The sequence below is a fragment of the Phyllobates terribilis genome, unplaced genomic scaffold (assembly GCF_046119375.1).
Source record: "Phyllobates terribilis strain yellow unplaced genomic scaffold, ASM4611937v1 Scaffold_13__5_contigs__length_258822181, whole genome shotgun sequence".
Classification (NCBI taxonomy): domain Eukaryota; kingdom Metazoa; phylum Chordata; class Amphibia; order Anura; family Dendrobatidae; genus Phyllobates; species Phyllobates terribilis.
This window is the reverse complement of record NW_027362773.1, coordinates 187,796,566-187,817,307: the sequence shown is the minus strand read 5'-3', so window position 1 is coordinate 187,817,307 and position 20,742 is coordinate 187,796,566. Positions and strand designations below refer to the sequence as shown.

Below are 20,742 nucleotides of genomic sequence, written 5' to 3'. Positions count from 1 at the left end.
GGGTGGGGACAGAGTCCCTTTAAGGAGGGCTTGTCCAGTAGTGGATAATCCCTTTAACAACTAAACTGCATCAAAAAAGAAACGCTGGGCAGTCACTTGTCATCCAATGGCAGTAAATGGAGTCAAACAGGTGCTGAAGATGAAAAAAACACTTATTCTTCAGCCATAAAAGCTTCTACCTGTTTACGATTGTGGATTTTTTTTTTTTCACCAAGTGGGATTTCTTGTGTCCTGCTAATGGCAGTGATGTTGACCGCTCCATATCTGCGCGATTGTTTGACTGCAATAATTGCAAAACATAACATTGTTAATTTGTGACCACCGGGAGACACAGCGCCAATCCAGGAGGTATGGTTTTTTTTTGTGTTATGAAGGGCTGGTCCAATAGTGAGCAACTCCTCCTAAATGGGTGTTTTGGTAGGTAAAGGTGATAACTTCTAGATTGGTGGACTTCCGACTGCTGGGGATCTCCATCGATTGCCAGAATTGGGCACTTTCTGTCCTTTTTAGAATGGAGCAATAGTGCGCATGACTGACTGCAGCTCCATTCCCTTCGCTATTGGACTGGCAGGCTCTTAGAGAATGAATGGAGGGACGCATGTGACCTATTGCTCCATTCCAAGGGGAATAAAAGCCTCATATTCTGGTAGCAGTCGAACTCCCAGCAACTATCACTTATCCTTTCATTCGACAGTAATTGTTTCCTACCAAAATACTAAGTGCACAGTCAGACAGCCGCATAAATCAGGTCACAATGCTCTGATTGGCCGGCAGCGCTCCCTACCCGAGCGTGACAGCCGCACAAATATATGAAGCTGTCACGCTCAGGTCAGGAGAGCCGCCGGCCAGTCTGATCATTGTGATCTGATTTATACTGCCATCTCACTGCGCCCTTAAAAGAATAAACTATAAACACACTCCAACTTTGGGTATTGTTCACATTGAGTTTTGATTGGAGACTTTCTGCTCAAAAGGTGTGTTCACACTAAGTTTTTGGAAGTCAGACAGTGGCTTACAAGGGTATATAGAAATTAAACAAGTCAGACATAAATATTCTTGATATTTTATTAACAAAAAAACACCTTAAATATGATATACAACAAGGAGTAGATGGAACTGGATGTACAGGACAATATGTATCAGGCAGGGACTCTCTTCCCAATGATATTTTTGCAGTAAAATTCTTTAAGTACAGAATGTATGAGACGTCCCAGTGTCCGAACACCAAGTACTCAGGAACAGCACATCTTAATTAAGTAAAAAAAAATGTCTGCTCTGACCTACAAACCTTTCCACCCCTGACCACGGGTCTTTTTTTCTTTTGTTTTTCAGCTTAGTCCCATTTACTAGGACAAGTGTGGCACGGTTAAAGGAGGCATAGTCTGGGCCTCTTACAAGCACATGAGTGAAAAATACTGTTCTGTCCCAAAAAATTTTTTTAAAAAAAAAAAAATTCTGTGTATGGTCTTATGACTTTTGCCCCATAGCATCACAAACTTATATGTATGGTGGCTTTATAGGGTCATGTCCGCTTTCCATCCACTGGAAGTGGACCTGTATCAATGGCTGGACTATGCAGTTTCCAAACTGTGAATAACTTATGGGAATAGCATAGCACTGCAAGCTATTCTGTTTCCATAAAGCTACAGCTGGGCTGGGCCTGGCCCTTTAATAACAGATTGGAGGAATTTTACTGTATATTTGATGCAAACCAGAACTACACTTGGACATATGTACAAACACAACAACGACAGACAATGTGTAACGTTTCCAGAAGACGAATGTAAAAAATAGCAAACACATTTCATAGGAAAAAAGTTTCAAGAATTTTGCGCCTTTTTAAAACAGGTTTTCCCACAATGGACTTTCCTAACCTATCCACGGGCCAGGAGAGAAGTATCTTATACCTGGTGGTCCCACTGGTCACAAGAACAGGTGTCACTTTTGCCCATTCTTCCAAACTTCAGTCCCGAATAAATGAAGTGTCCCTCCATTCATTGTGTATGGGATGGACTCGGCTCACATAGCACTGAACTCTCCATCAGTCCTATAGCCACGGCATGTGGTGCAAGCAGTGCCGCTCTACCGAATCCCGACCAAAGGGAGGAAGAACGGAGAATCGTGACAACTATTCTCAAGATCGGCAGCGATCAGACACCCTCAGGATAGGCGATTAATGCCCCTCTTATCTATGGACTTTTGACTGTGGTTGGTTTCTAGTAAAATTTTTAGAGAAAACCGTCGAAAAGGTGACAAGATAAATACAACAGACTACATGGTGGATTGTCTCTACGATGAAGACGATACCGAAGAATTGAATAATGGCGTCACCACTAAGCCACCGCTCAGATCCAGGCCTCTTCCTTCTTTTTCCTTAACAGGGAGACAGAAAAATCCTGTTAGTGGCTGTGATTTCCAATATTTCGATTACACTGGTGGCAGCTGTTTAGCTGGTAAAAACCAAAGGCGCAGAAGAACAGGGTTGGCCAAATAACATCTTTAAAAGGAACCGATCCTGTCACTTTATTCATGCTGCCCAACCCACAGCCATCATGGATCGCAGCCTGGCTGTGATCCTGGGATTTCAGAGAAAACTGTTTAAAGATGGGGGAAATATGAGTCTAATGCAGCTTCTTCTTGCGCCATTTCATTGATAAGTCTCTCCCGTGTGTACATAGACAGACCTGTCAATCACTGAGCTCAGTTTTGGGAAGAGCTCAGATTACTCTCGTCTCTGCTTATGGTCCCTGGTGGTGTAGCAAATGCCGCTGCTCGTGATAAGTTTGAACAGGGGTTGCAATGCTCCTGTCCTGCCTACTAGGGTGAGAATGGCGTGAAAACCTTGCTTTGCCCCCCCCCCCCCCCCCAAAAAAAAAAAAAAAAATTGCAACTTTTCAAAACTTTTTTTTTTTTTTCCACCTGGCAAAAAAGTTTTGATGAATTGCCCCCTGTATTCTCTCTGAAAGGGCAGAGCGTTTCTGAGTAACAAACATGGCTGCAACCGTGCAGCCAGGATCTGATTCATGCCGTCTGTGGTTTGGGCAAGTGACAAGCTCCCTTTAAATCAAAAATGCACGGCTGAAGTTTAATAAAGGAGTTTATCTGACACTTAAAAAAAAAAGTTTCAAAGCATGGATGGTTAAAAATAATAATAAAAAAAAAATCAAACACCTTCCAGCGCCTTGTCGATCCAGAGTAGATTGCACCATTTCTAGAAACAATGTCTGCTCTGTTTTGAAGTTACAGGACCACTGTAGCCAGTGACTGGTGGTAGCGGTCAGATGACTTTTTTTTTTTTTTTTTTAAAGAGCATATCCCCAGATGTTTTTCTAATGAAGCTCTTTTTTTTTTACTGTGACTTCTAAACGGAACAGATCTTCGGAGCGGCCTGCGCTGGCTTTGTGGCAAGCTGTAAGGTTAATATACCTGTTTATTATTTTAAAACCATCCATGCTTAGATAAAAAAAAATAAATTATAAAATATAATATCAGACCATCCCTTTAACACCAAATCACAATTGTGGTACTTACAGCTTTGTAGTCGAGGAACATTTCCTTGAACGCCAGGAAATCTGTGAAAGTCAGCAATATGTCAAATATGTCCCCTGCCATTTCCTGACGATGAGATCTGCCAAGAAAGCGTTAAAAATCAGAAATCATCTGAAATCCACTTCCTCTTTCAGAAGTAGCTCAGGATTGGCTACACTGATCCTCCCCCATGCTTTACACTGCAGTTTAAGGTGATAAAATTAGTCTCTAAATAACCAGTCAGTCAAAGCTCGGAGAGCTGATATCCATGTCAGGATATACATTTTTTTTTACATTAATAATAAAACTTAAAATATTTCTATATATTCCTACAAATACCTATATGAAATATAAATGTAGCAGACACAATAGATGTGAATAAATCCAAATGGACTTTAATCCGGTACTGACATTGGTCAATCATAACAGCGGGGTCTGTAGAACACCGACCCACTCGGGTTCCTGATAATCACTGAAGGCAGTCAGATGCTGTCCTTGCAGAAACCCTAAGTGCTGACGTAACCCCGGTGTACCCCAATTACTCCTGCCCTAACCAGAGCAGTCCACAGCTATCCCTGGATGAAACATAGCCCTAGACTGCCTCTCTGTGCTCACCTGATGCGTTTCTCCCAGGAAAGGTCAGCATGTGTCTATTTCACCATAGAGCTGGGCTAATTCAGTCTGCACCCATCTCTAAATGCATATAGCTGCACTGACACATAAGCGGCGGGGTACGGGAGGTATATATAATAAGTGTAATGGGAATTGTCCACCCAATCACAAACCACAGGACAGAAACCACTTGATTACTCACCATAAGCTGTCACATGCATCACATCCATAATACTGTATCTCACCTGTGCGATTCCCTCCGGGTCCTGATGGAGCGCAGGAGAACGGCACATCCGATCCTGTGGAGCGCACAGTGTGGAGGCACTGCCGGTGGTGGGTCTGAGGAACTACAGGTGTCTCCGCAACAGATGACGGGTTAGCCTTGCCCGACTCCAACCACACTTCATGGCAACGAAGGACGTGGCTACAGATCCTTATTTCTCATCGGTCACCTCCTAAATCCGTCTAGTATTAAAGCTACATTCACACGCATGGATTCCCCTAACAAGATCAAATAACTCTTCTACAGGAACAAACTCAATTTTAGTAGTAATAGTATCAACCTAGAAATCCGCATACTATTGATTGATGTGCCGAGGCAAAGCATTTATAATGTGTCCTACCATGGTGTCCTGAATAGGTAAAGGGTGAAATGTCATACACCGAAAGAAAAGGTCATAATACATAAATCCTATTCCCATACACAGCACCCATAGTAAGGTGATGGCTAGTCACCATCGCTAAGCCGGCAGAGGAAAAAGGAAGACTGATTTAGGAGGTGACTGATGAGAAATAAGGATTCGTAGCCACGTCCTTCGTTGCCATGAAGAGTAGTTGGGTCGGGTAGGGCTAACCCGTCATCTGTTGCTGAGACACCTGTAGTTCCTCAGACCCACCACCGGCAGCGCCTCCACACTGTGCGCTCCACAGGACCGGATGTGCCGTTCTCCTGCGCTCCAGCGGGACGCAGAGGGAATCGCACAGGTGAGATACAGTATTATGGATCTCGTACATGTGACAGCTGATGGTGAGCAATGAAATGGTTTCGGTCCTGTGGCTTGTGATTGGTTGGACAATTCCCATTACACCTATTTTATATATACCTCACTATTCAGAGACGGGGGGGGGGGGATGTAGTCTGAATTAGCCCAGCTCTATGGTGAAATGGACACGTGCTGAGCTCCCCTGATGAAGCCTTCCTGGGAGAAACGTGTCTGGCAAAGCACAGAGAGACAGTCTAGGGCTATGTTTCATCCAGGGATAGCTGTGGACTGCCCTTATTAGAACGGGGGTAATTGAGATACACCAGGGTCATGTCAGGGACAACGTCTGACGGCCTTCAATGATGATCAAGAACCTGAGTGACATGACTGGAGATCCCAGGACAGCGCCATAACATCTATATGGGTGGGATCGGCCAGCTTTAGTACTTCCGTCTTTCCGGGTTATTGCACTACTGGGGCTGTACCCGGTGTTCGGGGCGGCCCTGGTGTCACGTGGACGCCTCTGTTAGAACTGACCACTGTCAGCCGGTGATTTATTCCTATAGGTGTATGTGATTTTATGTTACTGTGGTTATTATGTACATTGAATTATTTGCGTTCAGGGTGGGTATGTGTTGTACGGACCCCCTGTGTCACGACTGACCACGGTCAGTACAGGATTGACATCCTTTTGAATTTATTCACATTTATTATGTCTGCTACATTCATATTTGATATAGTTATGCGTAGGAATATATATAGCGATATCTCGTGCATTTTTCATTACATTAATAATAAAAGTTTTAATAAAGCAATGCTTTTTGCTACTGCTACCCATCTTGGCGAGGAGATGGATCCTGACCTCCTCTCTCTACTTTTTTTGCCTGTACTTTGTCAGTAGACAAGTGCTTCACACACTGCGCCGGCTGCAGGACATGAATACTGATCAGTAAGACTCCAAGTCAGGCCTCCACGCATACAGCTTACGTGTGATCTACAGGACTTACTGTAGTGAAGCGATGAATGTGCTCATGTTAAATGTTGGAATCCGCTCCATCAACTGTTCTTCTATGAATTTCTCCACTAAACTGATCTACAACAAAATAATCATCAGATATGCATACAAGAAATGTAATCTCTTAATTACCGTATTTTTTCGGACTATAAGACGCACTTTTTTCCTCCACGCCAGGACTGTGTGCCTGGGGAGCAGTGACTTCATGCTTCTTAATAGCCGGCACACAGTGTATCCGCAGTGCTGCTCCCGCTGCTGCCAGGCAATCGCGTGTGCCCGTAGTTAAAGAGCATGAATATTCACCCCTCTCTCCACGCCCATGGGAGTAGAGAGGGGTGAACATTTATGCCCTTTAATAGTGGGCACACGCGAATGCCTAGCAACAGCAGGAGCTGCCCTGCGGCTACGCTGTGTGCCGGCTATTAAGGAGCATGAAGTCACTGCTCCCCAGGCACACAGTCCCAGCGTGGGGAGCAGTGACTTCCGGCAGCTGATCACTCCTTGTGAGCCGCGCATGGCAGTGATGTCATGCGCAGCTCACATGTAGAGATCAGTGCTGGCAGACAGGACGCAGCGCTGGAGGAGAGAGAAGGAAGGTGAGTTGGAGTGTTTATTTTTTTTTTTATGTGCAGCGTGATGGGGATTAGGGGACCGTGCATACCAGGAAGAAGGATGAGGAAGGGGCCATACATACCAGGAAGAAGGATGAGGAAGGGGCCATACATACCAGGAAGAAGGATGAGGAAGGGGCCATACATGCCAGGAAGAAGGATGAGGAAGGGGCCATACATGCCAGGAAGAAGGATGAGGAAGGGGCCATACATGCCAGGAAGAAGGATGAGGAAGGGGCCATACATGCCAGGAAGAAGGATGAGGAGGGGGCCATACATGCCAGGAAGAAGGATGAGGAGGGGGCCATACATAGCAGGATTAGGATGAGGAGGGGGCCATACATAGCAGGATTGGGATGAGGAGGGGGCCATACATACCAGGATTGGGATGAGGAGGGGGCCATACATACCAGGATAAGGATGAGGGGTGCCATGCATACCAGGATGGGGATTGCTGTGCCATGCATACCAGGATAAGGATTAGGGAAGCCATGCATACCAGGAAAGGGATTAGGGGTAACATGCATACCAGGATAAGGATGAGGGGTGCCATGCATACCAGGATGGAGGGGTGCCATGCATACCAGGATGGGGATGGGGGCCACGTATAATAGGAAGGGGGGGGCATATATACCAGGATGGGGGATATTATTAGTATTGGGGGACATTACCCCTATACCAGTGTCAGCAGCAGACCCCTTCCCCCTGAACAGTGCATCGTGACCACATTTTTTGCTTAAATTTTCTTTTTCTATTTTCCTCCTCTAAAACCTAGGTGTCTTATGGTCCGGTTCGTCTTATAGTCCGAAAAGTACGGTAGTCATTGTACTTTCAGACTACTTGTGGGCTAAGTAGTTAAAAAAAAAAAAAAAAAAAAGGCCGTTCCGGCACCTATCATGCTGGTGGAATGCTCGCGAGAAGGAACCACCCACTCATTTGCATAGCAGGACTGGTCAGAGATTCACAGCTTCTGCCTTACTTACACCTTTCACGTAACTTTCCTTCCAGAAATATGTTTAACTTGGGTCTGAAGGTGAATAACCACCACTTGAGGGGAATCTGTCAGCAGGTTTTTGCTATGTAATCTGAGAGCAGCATGATGTAGGTTGATTTACTCATTACTTACGTATTCATTAAATATTGGAGTGTATGTAAGTTTATTTTCTTCGGTATCTTCAAATTCTTGGTAATACTTTTCCATGAAATTTCTCTGCAGCAATTGGAACTCCTCATCTGCACAAAGGAAAAGAAAAAATCAGGGTCACATAGAATAAATTTTTGACATTGTAGGTTTTATCAGGGGTGTAGCTGGGAGGAGGGCTGGGGCCACTTGTGCATGGATATAGATTAAGGGTCTTACCTTCTAGTGGCCCTCCACCCTGGGGTCTCAAAATATAGTTAGCCTACCTGCCTCCTTTGCTCAAATCCGCATCCCTTGACTCAGAGAGGGGCACATTTTAGCCCAGAGGGCCATCTTACAACACTAGCCAATGGACTGCCCATCTTTAAAGGGATTTTCAACTTTTATAAAAGTGGACCACAAAAGTTTCCTGTAATGAAATATGAAAATCAGATAGTGCTCACTCTTCTGCTCCAACGCCAGATCTCTGTCGCTGCAGCGGTGAAGTCGCCAGCTCGCATCACTGCTGCAGCCAATCAATGAGCGCGGCATAAACCCCTGAGCTCAGTGATTGCCTGCAGCGGTGATGTGAGCTGTTGATGTGACATCACTGCTGCAGAGGCGGACAATGAGTAGAATCTGATTTTGTCCACTTTACATTATAGGACACATTTGGAGTTCACTGCCCTCACTCCTGTTTCCAAGATGGCCACCAAAGTGACATGGGGAGCAGTTGTGAGTCTGACCCACACCTCCCATGCCTTTCCTATCCCACTGTCAGGATTTCTGTTGCCCTTCTATAGTTTGACCACTAGTGGCTGCTATTGTTCACTTTAATAATTGTGCTGCAGTTTCACTCCTTACCACTGGAGGCTGCTGTTGTATTATGCAATTGCCCTTTACTAAGATGACATATTCTGAATCTATGGAATCCATCTTGTTTCCTGTTTGGGCCTACTTAAAGCCATATGGATCTCTCACTCATTGCTAGTGTTGAGCATTCCGATACTGAAATATCGGGTATCGGCCGATATTCGCGGTATCGGAATTCCGATACTTAATTCCGATACTTTTGCAATATCGTATACCGGAATCGGAAGTTCCCATAATGCAATGAGCCATTTTCATTTTATTCAGCCAATGAGGATCCTAAGAAGTGTGGGCACATCCTGTTAGGCATGTAGGCATGTTAACTAATGGCATGGCTGTGATTGGCTGCTGAAATGATGTCATGATGCACTATAAAAGCCGCCGCCGCCATTTTCAGCTCACTCTGCTGTGAATTCAGTTAGGGATAGGACGCTGTTGTTCTGAGGGACAGTTTTAGCTACCTATTTGCTCTATACTGCTTTACCCAAGCTACTTTCTAAATCACTGTGCCTTGCAGTGCTAGTGCAGTTCTCTGTGCTGTTCACCGCTGTCTGCAAGGTCTCTGTGTGTGAGTGCAGCTCACCCTGTAGTGTGTGCTTCAACCCCGTCTGGTTGTAGTGCACTCAGTGTGTGTCACTGCCTCATACATTGTCCTTTTTTGCCAATTCATAATTTTTCCTGATATCTCCTATTAGTGTGGTGGTTCCATCCGTATTCAGCTAAATTGATTCCAAACACACTATATAGGAGTAGATAGAGGAGCCTTTCTGCAGCCTTGGGCCCTGCAGCCCCAGCCAGATTAGTATTAGCCTATTTTTTGCAGCCTCATCTATTGCATTGTAGGTTACCTTCCTACATTGTAATAGCTACAAAAAGTTTGTGATACTATCGTTATTACATCTTTAGGCACATCCAGTGTCTTTTTGTGACAAAAAAAACCTAAATAAAGTTCACCAAACACTCCACTTTACAGTTGTGTAGGCCACATTAGCTCATATTAAAGTCTAGTCCACACTTTATAAAATTAGTGTTTCTTATACCTGTTAGCAGCTGTTCAGGAATAAGCACACTAAGCCCTTAGTACTTTTCTGCCTATCTTTATCAGTCTACCAAGATGAAGAAGGCAGGGAGTAAGGCATGTGGTCGTGGGCGTGGGAGTGGGCGTGGAGTTTCTGCAGGGAGAGGACGTGAGGATTCTGTGCCTGCAGGGAGAGGACGTGGGGATTCTGTGCCTGCTGCGGGCACCAGTGACTCAGCATCCCCCAGTTTTACCAGGGAACAGTCCTTTATGCGCAGCTTTGTAGGAGCTCACCGTACCCCACTGCTGCGAGAGGACCAAATTGAAGCCGTTGTCGGATGGATGGCAGCTAACGCATCGACTTCAATTAGTTCCAGATCCTCTCAGGTCCTGAGCACTGAAGAGCACCCATCTGTCTCTTCACCACCTGCCAAATTGCCCAGGCAGTCAGAGAGCTCTGGACAGGAGCCATCTCTACTTCTGTTCTCTGAATCTCTTGGCTTGGAAAGAGGGGGCCAGCCAAGCAGAATTCTAGAATTTGAAGAAGAGGTAGTATGCAGTGATGCGCAACCGTTTTGTCTCTCTGAATCTGAAGAGGCGGGTGGGCCAGTGCCTATGGTCAGCAGCACACCTCAGTACGCATCTGATGATGAGACTCAGGTGCCACTTTCTGGTGCATACTGTGCTGTCGAGACTACCCAGGAGAAGCAGTTGTTTGAAGAGGGTGGTGTAGATGATGAGGTCCTTGACCCATCATGGCGTGAGGGACAGGAAGGTGGTGGGAGCAGCTCTGAGGAAGAGATTCCCCGAACGGCCCAAAAAGGAGGGAGAGGGAGGGGGCAAACTTGGTTGCCTGTAGCCTCCACTTCGGCACCCATTAGGAGCATGGCTCTTCCAAAATCCAAAGCGGGCGCTCCCAAGACTTGCAGTGCCTGGTCCTTTTTTGACACAGTTGCAGATGACATTTGCTTTGTCAAATGCAAGCTGTGTAATCAGAAGGTGAAAAGAGGGAAAAGTGTCAGCAACCTCAATACCACAAATATGTGGAAACATGTGCGGACCAAGCATGTGGTGGAGTTACAAAAACACACTGAAGACCTAGGCCAACCTACAGCGCCACCTACCACCTCTTCAGCTCGTGTTGTAGCCTCTTCCTCCAGCTCACACACAGCTGGTTTGGCTTCCTCACAGGATCGCCATGGAAGAATCTCTGGCACTGTTGTACAGAGACACAGTGTAATTGCACCCACAGCACCACTTTCCCAGTCATCCTCACACTCCCAGGCCAGTCTACAGCCATCGTTAGCACAGGCATGGGAGAAAAGGCGCCCATACTCGGCAAACCACCCCAGGCTCTGAATGCTGGCATTGCTAAACTACTGGCCCTTGAAATGCTATCATTCAGGCTGGTGGAGACTGACACATTCCGTAACTTTATGGCATTGGCAGTCCCACAATACAACGTGCCCAGCCGCTTTTATTTCAGCAGGCAAGCCGTCCCTGCCCTGCAACATCATGTGGAGGGAAAAATTAAACATGCGCTACAAAACGCCGTCAGTAGCAAGGTCCACCTGACCACTGATGCGTGGACCAGTAAGCATGGACAGGGACGATACCTTTCCCTCACTGCCCATTGGGTAAATGTTGTGGAGCCGGGTACAAATCTTGAGAGTGGCGCTGTACGTGTTCTGCCAACTCCAAGGATTGCAGGAATCCAGTCTGTACACATTGACTCCTCCTCATACTCCAGTTCCTCTGAATCAGCGCTGCAGGAGCCGTCACGGTCTACCTCCACATCGACCCGTGAACGGTTACCTGTTATGATGACCGATATGAGCACAGCCGTGGCCAAACGTCAACAGGCCGTATTAAAATTAATTTCTTTGGGGAATTGAAGCCACACAGCGCAGGAGCTCTGGAATGCCATCAAGCAGCAGAGCGACGTGTGGTTTGTGCCAGCGAATCTCCAGCCAGGCATGGTAGTGTGTGACAATGGCCGAAATCTGGTGGCAGCTCTGGGCCTAGGCAACCTCACTCACATCCCATGTCTGGCAAATGTGCTCAACTTGGTCGTGCAGAGTTTTTTGAGGGACTATCCGGATCTTGATGCACTGCTTCACAAGGTCCGCATAGAGTGCGCTCACTTGCGGCGTTCCAGCAATGCAAGATCACGCATTGCAGCTCTGCAGCGCCGATTATGTCTTCCGGAACATCGCATCATATGTGACCTACCCACCAGGTGGAATTCAACGTTACATATGTTGGAGAGGTTGTGTGAGCAGCAGGCAGCAGTAATGGAGTACCAGCTGCAGCAGGCGCAAACAAGTCGCAGTGCGCGCCGTTCACACTTCACCACCACTGAGTGGGCCTCTATGAAGGACATTTGCCACGTTTTGCGTGCCTTCGATTATTCCACGCGGATGGCGAGTGCAGATGATGCACTAGTCAGCATGACTATCCCCCTTCTCTGCCTGCTTGAAAAAACACTGCAAGCACTAAGGGACGAGGTTTTGGAAGAGGTGGAGGATGAGGAGTCACAAATGCCATCTGCTTCTCTACAGTCTGCGCAACGTGGTTCCTCACAAAGGCCTAGGCAGGGGACACTTTGTGAGGAGGATGAGGAGGAGTCAATGGATGAGGAAGACATCTGTCCAGAGGAGGGAGGTACACAATGCTCTAGTAGTCAGTATCTAGAGCGAGGGTGGGGTGATGCAGAGCAGGCAGAGATCACGCCTCAAGCAGGGGACAGCGTTTCTTGGCCAGTTGGCAGTCTGCAGCACATGGTTGATTTCATGCTGCAGTGCCTGAGAAACGACCGCCGCATCGGCCACATTCTCAACACGGCTGATTATTGGGTGTCCACCCTCCTAGATCCTCGCTACCGGGACAACTTACAAAGCCTCATAACACCGTTGAACCGGGAGTGTAAAATGCGGGAGTACCAAGACGCACTGGTGCATTCCATCATGTTCTCCATTCCAACCGAGAGCAGTGCTGCTAGTGCTTTACAAAGCAGCTCAGTGCGTCGAGGCCGTGGAGGAAGCTCTGCACAAAGAGGGAGCAGAAGCAGCGCCTCAGCACAAGGCAAGACCAGTATGGCCCAAATGTGGCAAAGTTTTGTGTCCCCGCCGCCACAAATGTCTACACCATCACAGACGGCTCCAGTCAGCAGGAGGCAACGTTTCCGTCAGATGGTGACAGACTACATGTCTTGCCCTCTTAGTGTACTCCCAGACGGCTCTTCTCCATAAAAGTTTTGGGTCTGTAAGCTGGATACATGGCCAGAGCTAAGTCAGTATGCATTGGAGGTGCTAGCTTGCCCTCCTGCTAGTGTATTATCGGAACGCGTCTTTAGTGCCGCAGGTGGTGTACTAACAGACCGTCGCATGCGACTATCCTCCGATAACGTTGACCGGCTTACTTTTCTTAAAATGAACAAGGCCTGGATCTCTCATGAATTTGCCAGTCCTCTTCCAGAATAAATAATTGTTGGCAAAAGTATCCAGGTCTCCTGTTCTGTTCATGTGTCTACCACCTGAACTGTAATCCCTGAGCTCCAACACCGCCAGTTGGCGCTCGGAAGTGCCGTCTGCACAGTCAACACTTGCTGCCATGTTATTGGGGTTCAGTAACGTCAGCTGTTCCCCTGCTGTGCGGACGGCAATTTCTCCTGCTCTGTCCACATTCTCACTACTACAGATTTTAAAGTTGCTCCAATTACACCTCTGGCTCCTCTGTTTTCAGTATTATCCCTGAGCTCCAACACCGCCAGTTGGCGCTCGGAAGTGCCGTCTGCACAGTCAACACTTGCTGCCGTGTCATTGGGGTTCAGTAACGTCAGCTGTTCCCCTGCTGTGCGGATGGCAATTTCTCCTGCTCTGTCCACATTCTCACTACTACAGATTTTAAAGTTGCTCCAATTACACCTCTGGCTCCTCTGTTTTCAGTATTATCCCTGGGCTCCAACACCGCCAGTTGGCGCTCGGAAGTGCCGTCTGCACAGTCAACGCTTGCTCCAGTGTTATTGGGGTTCAGTAACGTCAGCTGATCCCCAGCTGTGTGTCCGGCAAATTCTCCTGCTTTGTCCACATCCACTGTACTACGGATTTAAAACCTCCTCCAAATACACCTCTGGCTCCTCCGTTTTTAGTATTTACCCTGGGCTCCAATACCGCTAGTTGCTGCTCAGAAGTGCCATCTGCACAGTCAACGCTTGCTCCAGTGTTATTGGGGTTCAGTAACGTCAGCTGATCCCCAGCTGTGTGTCCGGCAAATTCTCCTGCTTTGTCCACATCCACTGTACTACGGATTTAAAACCTCCTCCAAATACACCTCTGGCTCCTCCGTTTTTAGTATTTACCCTGGGCTCCAATACCGCTAGTTGCTGCTCAGAAGTGCCGTCTGCACAGTCAACGCTTGCTCCAGTGTTATTGGGGTTCAGTAACGTCAGCTGATCCCCAGCTGTGTGTCCGGCAAATTCTCCTGCTTTGTCCACATCCACTGTACTACGGATTTAAAACCTCCTCCAAATACACCTCTTGCTCCTCTGTTTTTAGTATTTACCCTGGGCTCCAGCACCGCCAGCTGGTTCTCGGCAGTTCCATTGGCTCTTGTACCTTCTGCTACCCATCCGGGTTCCAGTACCGTCAGCTGGTTCTCGGCAGTGTCTTTGGCACAGGTACTCCCTCCTGCCCAGCCTGGTTCCAGCACGCCAGCTGTTTCCGGGTAGTGTCAACGTCACTTTGCCTCCAATGCGTTGTCCTGTCGTGTTGCGGTCGGGTTAGCCGACTCTATGGTGCCTGCAGTTTAGGTGACTCCTATGTGGGCTGCGGGATCTGGCAATGAAGGCTGGTTCCATAGTGCCAATAGGACAAGCACCCCCTGTAGGACTGTGGGTTTTGGTAACTGCGGCCGGCTCGCGGCCTTGAACTTTTTTTTACATGGGTACCTTCTGCTACCCATCCGGGTTCCAGTACCGTCAGCTGGTTCTCGGCAGTGCCTTTGGATTAGGTGCCTCCTTCTCGGTATCCAAGTTCCACCAACGTCTGCTGGTCCTTGGTAGTGCTTTCTGGCACAGGTACCTCCTGCTTAGTAACCGAGTTCCAGTAACATCAGCTGGTCCTCGGTAGTTCCATTGGCTCTTGTACCTTCTGCTACCCATCCGGGTTCCAGTACCGTCAGCTGGTCCTCGGTAGTTCCATTTGCTCTTGTATCTTCTGCTACCCATCCGGGTTCCAGTACCGTCAGCTGGTTCTCGGCAGTGTCTTTGGCACGGGTACTCCCTCCTGCCCAGCCTGGTTCCAGCACACCAGCTGTTTCCGGGTAGTGTCAACGTCACTTTGCCTCCAATGCGTTGTCCTGTCGTGTTGCGGTCGGGTTAGCCGACTCTATGGTGCCTGCAGTTTAGGTGACTCCTATGTGGGCTGCGGGATCTGGCAATGAAGGCTGGTTCCATAGTGCCAATAGGACAAGCACCCCCTGTAGGACTGTGGGTTTTGGTAACTGCGGCCGGCTCGCGGCCTTGAACTTTTTTTTACATGGGTACCTTCTGCTACCCATCCGGGTTCCAGTACCGTCAGCTGGTTCTCGGCAGTGTCTTTGGCACGGGTACTCCCTCCTGCCCAGCCTGGTTCCAGCACGCCAGCTGTTTCCGGGTAGTGTCAACGTCACTTTGCCTCCAATGCGTTGTCCTGTCGTGTTGCGGTCGGGTTAGCCGACTCTATGGTGCCTGCAGTTTAGGTGACTCCTATGTGGGCTGCGGGATCTGGCAATGAAGGCTGGTTCCATAGTGCCAATAGGACAAGCACCCCCTGTAGGACTGTGGGTTTTGGTAACTGCGGCCGGCTCGCGGCCTTGAACTTTTTTTTACATGGGTACCTTCTGCTACCCATCCGGGTTCCAGTACCGTCAGCTGGTTCTCGGCAGTGCCTTTGGATTAGGTGCCTCCTTCTCGGTATCCAAGTTCCACCAACGTCTGCTGGTCCTTGGTAGTGCTTTCTGGCACAGGTACCTCCTGCTTAGTAACCGAGTTCCAGTAACATCAGCTGGTCCTCGGTAGTTCCATTGGCTCTTGTACCTTCTGCTACCCATCCGGGTTCCAGTACCGTCAGCTGGTCCTCGGTAGTTCCATTTGCTCTTGTATCTTCTGCTACCCATCCGGGTTCCAGTACCGTCAGCTGGTTCTCGGCAGTGTCTTTGGCACGGGTACTCCCTCCTGCCCAGCCTGGTTCCAGCACGCCAGCTATTTCCGGGTAGTGTCAACGTCACTTTGCCTCCAATGCGTTGTCCTGTCGTGTTGCGGTCGGGTTAGCCGACTCTATGGTGCCTGCAGTTTAGGTGACTCCTATGTGGGCTGCGGGATCTGGCAATGAAGGCTGGTTCCATAGTGCCAATAGGACAAGCACCCACTGTAGGACTGTGGGTTTTGGTAACTGCGGCCGGCTCGCGGCCTTGAACTTTTTTTTACATGGGTACCTTCTGCTACCCATCCGGGTTCCAGTACCGTCAGCTGGTCCTCGGTAGTTCCTCAGCCTTCTTGTACTTTCTGCTACATTTCCAAGTTCAAGCTTTTTGAAATGGTTCTTGGTAATCACTCTGGATCTCCCTGACGAGGACCCTGAAGACGAGGACCCTGAAGACCAACCCGAAGAAGACGAGGACCCCGAAGACGACGACCCTGAAGACGAAGACCCTGAAGACCACCCCGAAGAAGATGAGGACCCTGAAGACGAGGACCCTCAAGACCACCCCGAAGAAGACGAGGACCCTGAAGACCACCCCGAAGAAGACGAGGACCCTGAAGACCACCCCGAAGAAGACGAGGACCCCGAAGACCACCCCGAAGAAGACGAGGACCCCGAAGACGAGGACCCAGAAGACCAACCCGAAGAAGACGAGGACCCCCGAAGACGACGACCCTGAAGACCACCCCGATGAAGACCAAGAAGATGACCCTGAAGAAGTTGACCAAGAGGACAAAGAAGAGAAGACAAGCACCAAGATACAGAAGAACAAGAGACAGAAAACCAAGAAGCAGAAATACAAGAAGCTGCAGAACAAAAAGCGGAAGAACATTAAGCATAAGACTAAAAAATCAGAGCAAAAGATAATATCTAAATTATAAGCAGAAGATGACTAAGCAGTGTATGGGGGTGAGTCCGTTCCTCCTCGTGGTGCCCCTGGAAAAGACCTGCTGCTGCAGGCCAAACTGAACGCGGACAAATCCTGTTGTGAATCTTTTGTGACGGGCAGAACGAAAGGTGTAATGTCCAACCTTTTATAGATAACAACTACAGGAATGCCTGTCACAAATAAGAATATGATGAAGAAGAAGAATATGAAGAAGATGAAGAAGTAGAATATGAAGAATGTAAAAAAAAGAATAATACGAAGAAGGTGAAGAAGAAGAAGGTGAAGAAGAAGTGGATGAAACAGATGCTGAGGATGATGAAGGAGAAAGTGTGGGAGAAGTAAAAAAGAAGGTGAAGAGCATGGAAGTAGTGAAACATAAATATCTGACAAAATATAAAAATACTTAACATAATTAATATTTCCGTAACTCAGAACATCTTAAAAAAATAGTAATTCCTGCTATTCCATTTGACTGGGCTAAACCTCTATGCCTTTATTGTCTCCCCCACCTCCCCCAATACATTCTACATTATTCTTAGTTATTTTCCTTCATGTAGAATTAACCTACAAGGAAAGAAAGGGTTTATTTTAATTCCGATATTTATGTCCCATTGACTTGCATTGGTTTCCGGTATCGGAATCGGCGATATCCGATACTTTTTCGGTATCGGTCCGATCCAATCCGATCCGATATTTCCCGATATCGGAAGGTATCGCTCAACACTACTCATTGCTTGAGTATTGTGTCTAGCTGTTAGCCTAGTTTCAGTCTCCAGCTCCTGAACATTCTTACCCAGACTGTTCTCATTCATCTACGGATTGTTTCCTACAACTCCTTGCTAACTCCAAGAACTTCTACTACTGCTTGCTGTTCCTGCTCCTTCGGCCACTGGTTTTCAGTAGTGCTACGCCAGTATTGTAACACCCACAGCAGATGAAAGACAGTGAAGGTGAGGTTTAGACTGCATTCCCCATGCTAAGGAGATGGCATATTGGAAGCAGGAGGAAAGGAACGCCAATCTGAGCCGAGGAGGCAAAGGGAGGGCACCATGTAGGGTGACTATACATGAGGAATATATAGTGACTAGCCATGATAAATTCTCTCCCCTCCTGGCAATAATTAAGCCAAAAGGTGTCATTTTCCAGCACTCCAAACTTAAACCTACATGCATGAACTGGGGCAGTTGTGGATCACATTTACCCATTATGATATCTTCCAAGTGTCCGACCACACAGTCAAATTCTGCATCCTTGGGGGATGATCTACAATGCAAAGAAAAAGGATTATACAGCCACTCTAACATGGATTTTCATCGTAAGCACACCAGCCTCCCCAGGTCTAGGAGATAATTGTATTATGAAAATCGGTGAAAGATCAACACAGTAACGTCACTTTCAATCGTCAGGAGCACACTGCTCTTGGTGGGCGGTGTGCTCCTGAAGATTGCCAGTCTGGACCAGCGGTATCAAACAAGCTGTACTGCAATAAGCTCTTTGCCTAAGAAACATGGCACCTCTGAAGTGGCCGGTAACCTTAGCAACTAAGTCTGAGCGTCCGCCTCCGGTAGGCATATATGCCTCAAAATGATGCACGGCAGAGCGCACGTTCGCTCTGCCAGCACCATTATAGTCTATGGCTTCGTCGTCACATTCGTCCGAATCCTGTTTGGGATCTTACATCGATAGGGTAAAATTCTCTTCTTCTAGGTCCTCCATGTTACATGGACTAAACCTGCGAAAAAGGAGAAGAAGAAATGTAAGATATAAACCTATGGGCACGTTGTCAGATTATATCACATCAAACAAACTTTGCTGAAGACTAAGGACCGAGTTATACTCCTCAACGATGCCCTTCATTGCACAATTCATTTCCAGATTTTTTTTTTATTATTATCTAAGTGACGAAAAAAAAAACATTGTAAATTTGTTAAAAAAAAATAAAAATAATAAGAATTTTGGTTTGTGTTGTTATTTTCCGAGATCTTTAACGTTTTCCTTTTTCTGGTGATGCAGTTCTGTGGGGTTAAAGATTATTTTTCATTTCTGATAAATAACAGTCCAAAATAATGTTACAATGAGGCACAATCTACATTTGGAGACACCAAGGAGAAATGGAGCCGCTGACACTTGATGATGTTATGCCATGTCAGCGCTGCAGCTAATCAGCGGACACCCTTCCCTCAGACCCCCGAGTAGTAGACTGCCCCTTTTAAGTGTGAGCTGTAACTTTAAGCCATGTACAAATCCTCCCGAAAATCTGCATGTGTTACACAGGGATTCTCATGCAGATTGAGATGTGGATTTGCCACCACGTTCTCCCTTTGCAATGGATGATGCAGATTTAGCAGCGAATCAGCATCTAATGCACACAGGTCCCACAGCGGACTACCGGGCCGGACCGTACAATGACAGTGTTTCACCCATGTCTGAATTTGGCCTTATCTGTAGCAACCAATCACGAAGCAGCTTTTCACTTTTAAGAAATGAGAGCTGCGCTGTGATTGGCTGTAGTAAGAAAAGCTGCGTTGTGATTGGCTGTTAGTATGTATCAGTAATAAAAGCTGCGTTGTGATTAGCTGTGAGAGTATCAATAATAAAAGCTGCACTGTGATTGGCTGTTAGTGTGCATCAATAATAAAAAGCTGAACTGTGATTGGCTGTTAGTGTGTATCAATAATAAAAGCTGCGCCGTGATTGGCTGTGTGCATCAATAATAGAAGCTGCGCTGTGATTGGCTGTAAGGGTGTAGTAATAATAAAAGCTGTGCTGTGATTGGTTGCTATGGCACAAATATAGTTTTCATTTATTGTAATAGACACTTCCACGTTTTTCAGCAAATGTGAAAAATGACGTCGTATAATAAAAAAAAAGCTCAGCACGAACCCTATGCTTTTGCAATTATGGCATGCATGTAGGGATAATGGCACTTGGTAAACGTCTCTTCCTTTCTGTCCATGCTGCTGCTGCTCAGAAAGACACAGTCTACATTTCATGTACACAGACAAGAGGACGCAATAATAATGAAGAGTATACATACGTGTTCTCACCAGACACGACTGAACACAAATAAAGCTTTTCTTGTTGCCTTCAGGACGACTTTCAGTTCCGGGATATGCTAAATATGAGCCCGACCAATGACAGTCGTTAATCATCTCACGCTGACCAATAGGAACGGCTGTTGTTTAGACGTTCAGCGCAGCAACCAATCAGCGCAGAGGAGCCACCGTTACCCGTCTCCACAGCAACGGAGTGTGGTTGGCCTGCGCGCCACGTGCCCTGGAAGAGATTCTACAGCCTGTTATAGTGGATGGAAGTGTGACTGGGGGACAGAGCAATAAAGTTTTATGCTACTTGTATCGTGAAACGACAGAAACATAATCCTGGTCACCATGGTTACAGGAACATAGCGGCAAATGCAATATAATGTGGAGAAGTATCAGATTATGCAGGAGTGCTATAAATATGTATAACATATATATGCTACACGCACAGAGTCCTATGTTTTAGGGAGAGGGCTGGGGCGCTAACATTGCTACTTTAAAAAATTGTAATAAAAAATAGCAAAAATATATAACAACATAACAGCTATAAAACGTAATGTCTGAATTCAACCCCCCCCCCTACACACACAGTATGATTGTCACACCAGGCCCCCCATACATTATAATACCCCCCACAGTTTGATCCTCTTCAATGCCCCCATAGTACCCCCTATACAGTCAGTATGATGCCCCCCACACAGTATGATGCCCCCATATTTCCCCTCCCCCTCACACAGTATGATGCCCCCACAGTGTTCCCTCACACAACCCCCCCCCCCACACACACACACACACAGTATAAGGCTCCTCTTA

The 20,742-nt window shown here is 47.1% G+C and overlaps 1 protein-coding gene across 3 annotated transcripts; it reads right to left on the bottom strand.

The window, feature by feature from the left end:
- Positions 1 to 1,051: 1,051 nt before the first annotated feature.
- Positions 1,052 to 20,033, bottom strand: ARL2BP (ARF like GTPase 2 binding protein). Of its 3 annotated transcripts, none has more exons than XM_073659105.1 (7): positions 19,926 to 20,033; positions 18,567 to 18,620; positions 18,090 to 18,151; positions 7,876 to 7,982; positions 6,131 to 6,216; positions 3,532 to 3,628; positions 1,052 to 2,373 (listed from the first exon to the last, which is right to left on the bottom strand). In XM_073659105.1, exons 2-7 carry the CDS (start codon positions 18,602 to 18,604, stop codon positions 2,290 to 2,292), a joined length of 474 nt encoding a protein of 157 aa, XP_073515206.1. In that variant the 5' UTR covers positions 18,605 to 18,620; positions 19,926 to 20,033; the 3' UTR covers positions 1,052 to 2,289. The 3 variants fall into 3 exon arrangements, with proteins under 3 accessions (XP_073515206.1, XP_073515207.1, XP_073515208.1); XM_073659106.1 differs by having other exon boundaries at positions 19,936 to 20,013; XM_073659107.1 differs by lacking the exon at positions 19,926 to 20,033 and adding an exon at positions 19,772 to 19,837.
- Between the last annotated feature and the right edge of the window lie 709 nt (positions 20,034 to 20,742).